The sequence below is a fragment of the Microchirus variegatus genome (genome assembly GCF_963457635.1).
Source record: "Microchirus variegatus genome assembly, chromosome: 5".
In the NCBI taxonomy this organism is placed as follows: Eukaryota; Metazoa; Chordata; class Actinopteri; order Pleuronectiformes; family Soleidae; genus Microchirus; species Microchirus variegatus.
The window spans coordinates 36,602,285-36,606,790 of NC_139806.1; the positions used below are offsets into that span (position 1 = coordinate 36,602,285).

General features: G+C 41.7%; 1 protein-coding gene across 1 annotated transcript; it reads right to left on the reverse strand.

Moving 5' to 3' along the window:
- Positions 1-247: 247 nt before the first annotated feature.
- neurod1 (neuronal differentiation 1) lies at positions 248-2,506 on the reverse strand (the record flags this gene model as incomplete). The annotated part of the gene is made up of 3 exons (XM_083890274.1): positions 248-807; positions 1,519-1,748; positions 2,259-2,506. 3 exons carry the CDS (start codon positions 2,504-2,506, stop codon positions 248-250), a joined length of 1,038 nt encoding a protein of 345 aa, XP_083746400.1.
- Positions 2,507-4,506: the final 2,000 nt, after the last annotated feature.

Sequence of the window (4,506 nt, forward strand, 5' to 3'; positions counted from 1 at the left end):
ATGATAATAAGGATAGTAACAAGACATTCAGAGAGCATCTCAGCAGTAAGAAACGCGACAAAGATTACATTAACAAGGTGATGTTATTGCCATCACCACCATGCTCATGACCAAAGAGAGTTGGAGACCTGATGCAGACACAAAGAATAAAAGAAAGAGAGACAGAGAGAAAGATATACAGCTGTCTGTCTGTCTGTCTGTCTGTTTTGGTCCACATCAGTTTTTCAGTCCTTCTTTCTCCTCATCCTCAGGAGTCATGGAAGATGGCGTTCAACTGAGCGTTCATCAGCCGCTCGTGGTGCGATTGTCCTTCAAATCCCATCAGCCCGTCCACCTGCAGTTCACCACACCGAGGATTGGTCCCTCCGCCCCCATAGATGGCACTGTGTCCTCCAGCCCCTCCTCCGCCATAGTGCACACTGAAGGAGAAACTCTTGTCGTATTCGGCGGCCGCGACGACCTCGTGCTTGAAGGACGAGGAGAAGTTTCCGTTGATGCTCAGCGGTGGGCTGAGGGGCGGATCAAAAGCTGGGCCGTCAGAAACCAGCACCCCATCAAAGAAAGGCTCCATAGTGCCGTATGGCTGACCTTTGACCTGGTGGAAGATATGGGAGGGCTCCATGGTGCCATAGGGCGGGCTGGGCAGGCCAGCCGTCAGGCCGGGACTCTGGTAAGAGAAGTGTCCAGGATAGGCAGTGCCGGCTGGGGGAAGGTGAGTCGGCATGTCAGGTGTCTGCTCCGGTAGGAAAGTCCGAGGGTTCAGCTGCAGGCAGCCTGCCACCAGGTTAGTGGTCGGCTGAGATAGACCTGACAACAGAGGGACAATTCTCAGTCAAATGCATGCTAAAATAAAACAAATAGACAAAGTCTTACAGTTTGAAAAGTAATGGTAAATGTTTACATACAAATATATGAAAGCGAGGAGTGTCAGGAGCAACGTAAGATTAAGTGTTTTGCCCAAGGACACATTGGCATGTAGACGAGCAGAGCCGGGAATCATTACCGGAGTTAAGTAAAGCTTAGGAAGTAGGACGGAAGTTACAGTTAACCACCAGAGAGGTGAAGCCACTGGTTGCAAACATAGACTATATATAGAAAGTGGACGTAGTCCTGCTAATAGCCAGGGGGAGACTCTGCTGGTTGGAAAAATAATGCTAATTGAATGGCAGTCTGTGGGAAAAGGAGCTTACTTCTCACTAGATTTATGTCAGTCAACATTTTCTTCAACAGCACATGATGCCACTTTTGTAAATGATGTTCCCATTTAGAGGAACATAAATGATAAAGCACAGAACATAGGAATGGGCACCGCTGTGATTGACACCTGTTATTGTCCAATAGGTCCCTGTTTGCAAGTGACATCTGTGAATTTCTGGTCTCAAAAACGAACTGTCATTTAGATATTTAATTATTATCTTTATTAATCCTTATCTCTTTAATATCGTTATCATAGAGTTTTAATATTGACTCTTATGTGAATATCTTAAGATCATTTCAGTGCTTTTATTAGATGCTGACCTTTGCAGAGTGCCTGGACAAAGCTCATGAGGTCGGGAGCCTTCCCCGAGCGCAGGATCTCACTCAGAGCCCAGATGTAGTTCTTTGCAAGGCGGAGCGTCTCGATCTTGGATAGTTTCTGGGTTTTGGAGTAACATGGTACGACTTTACGCAGACTCTCCAGGGCGTCGTTCAGCCCGTGCATTCGATTCCTTTCCCGGGCGTTGGCTTTCATCCGACGGACCTTAAACCTGCAGAAACACACAATAGAGTTGTCATTGGCCCAGTCAGCAATTATCACAATCGCTTTTTTTTTTCATTGAATTATCAGGTAGTCACTGACAGCTTGACAAATATCTGCCACTAAAAGCTAATGTGCTATGAGCAGGGACTCTTCTACTTTACTATGGTACTCTGTTACTCTGCTCTCTTGTATTCTACTCTACTTTTCTCTACTCTACTCCACTTTGCTCTGCCATCCTTCTCCTCATACTCTATGGTACTCTGTTACTCTGCTCTACTGTGCTGTACTCTGTTCTACTCCATCATTCTCCTCCTGCTCTACTACAATACTGTATTGTACTGTATGGTACTTCTAATCTGCTCTACTTTTCTCTACTCTATCAAAGTAGTTAAGTTTGGGTCTAGGTAACAAAAACTCACTATAAAACTCTGAATAAATCAGAGCTGTAGTTTAATCAAGCACCTTCCTACACATTCTATATTGTTAGTTAATAGTTGAGAAAAATAAAAAACTTTACCTCTGCACTCGGGCCTTGGTCATCTTCTTCTTCTTTGGCCCTCGCCTCTTGGGTTTGTTCTCACCATCCTCCTCCTCCTCCTCCTCTTCCTCGTCGACATCATCATCATCATCGTCGTCTTCCTCCTCCAGACGATTCTCGTCATCTTCCTCCATTTCCCTCTCTGGTTCTCCGTCTGTGGGGCTGCAGAGCTCCTGCTGCTCCTCGGACTCCTCTGACTCCTGCTCTTCCCGCAGAGACCTGGTCATGATGCTGATTCACTGAAAAACAGACAAAGTGAGTCATTCAGAAAAGAAATAATAATAATAATTCTAATAATATTTTTTTTCTATAAACATCTTAAGTTTTTTTTATACATGTGTTTTCATACATTTTTAGATTTAAGTGTTAGGTCTTGATTTCATACACACACATAAACGTTGCCCACGTAACACATATAATTTCATCCCCTTGAATGGAAAGAAAAAAAGAAAGTTGCGGCAAAAGAGCGGTTTTTTTTATTTACTTTGAAGTATAAAACATCCTTTAATTTATGTGAATGAATTTACCTATTATTCTTTTTCTTATCATCATTATACGTGGCACTCAAATATATGTTTCTCAAAAAAATCAATGAAATCAGATGAGGTCTGTCTATACAAGAAAAAAAACTTTTTTGCGGAGATTGTGTACATTTTATTTTTGGTGGATGGAAAAATGTCAGTTGAATTATATTTTAAAGAACTCAACCTTTAGATTTGTGTCTGTTTATCTGTCGCAGTTAATAAAAGCAGAATTTCGAAACGGATTGAGCTTTTAATTCAGTTTAATTTCTGGTGAAGTGCGCGTGATCTGCAGCTTCACTCTTTTATAATCAACATTTAAGTTCTTTAGAAATAATAAATAAATCCGTTTACATTTAAAATAAATGTCTAACATCTTTATGGGAAAATGAGGCGGAGATGATAGTAAATTCATACACATTTATGATTTTGTTTTGCAGACGAGTTAAATCCGTTTTGATCGCTTCCCGCTGACTGATCCAAACAGGTGGAGATGAGACTTTGAGGTGAGCGGACAATTAAATATAACAAACACCAATAATAGTTACTATAATAAAAAAACAAAAACAATAATAAATCCAATAAGACAGATATTTCAAGGGTGCTGGTAAACTAAAAATAATTTAAAAAAATACTTTAACTAAAAAATTTGAAAACAAAATAAAAGAGTAAATGAAATTAAATATTTGAATCTTATAATACATTATTTTTGAATGATTAACGTGCGCTCTTTGTTCATTTTGACGCATTAGATTTAAAACATTAATATTCACTTGATATAAATGATCAGATTTATCTCGTGGAAGTGGAGGAACCAATCAGAGGAGGAATTAATCAATCAGAAGCTGGATATTCATTTGATTTGAAACAAACAAACAAACAAACAAACACCTACCTGTTGTATTGAGGCTGTTGTCCGTTAGATCGCACGCATCCCGTGCGCTCGATGTGCGTGTCCGTGCGTGTTTGTGCGTGACCCGCTCTGAGCTTTCTGTGGGGTGTGTTTGGGATGATGATGCTTATATACCCAGCAAACACACACACACCAACACACACACACACACACATACATACACACACTCGGTAGGGTGGTAATTAGCATATCAGTGCCCCGCCCCCCGGCACGCGCCATATGGTGTGTACGTCATTAAAACGGCCACGGGATCACGTGACAAATCTTCCATTTGTATGAGCCAAGTAGTCTCTCTCTCTCTCTCTCTCTCTCTCTCTCTCTCTCTCTTTGTGGGGAAAGTTGACCATCTGTCCTCGTGCACGCTCATGCCCGAAAATGAGTTTGTGTTCATTACATTTGTATAATTTTTGGTGCAATGGTGTGAGCAGGTTTATCAAATACCTTTGATAAAGATTGATAAAGAAGAATATAGATTCTTATCTATATTAGAATATAGAAGAATATAGATGATGATGATGATGAGGCCCTAGGCTTCGAGCTTGAAACCGTAGGGTAGCCGGTTCGATCCCCGACCAGTCCGCGGCTGAAGTGCCCCTGAGCAAGGCACCTAACCCCCTCACTGCTCCCCGAGCGCCGCTGAATGCAGGCAGCTCACTGCTCCGGGTTAGCTTGTTCTTCACCTCACTGTGTGCTGTGTGTGTTCACTAATTCACAGTTGTAGTAATTGGAATTTCCCCACTGTGGGACTAATAAGGGAATCTTAATCTTAATCTTAATGATGATGAGTGTCTAT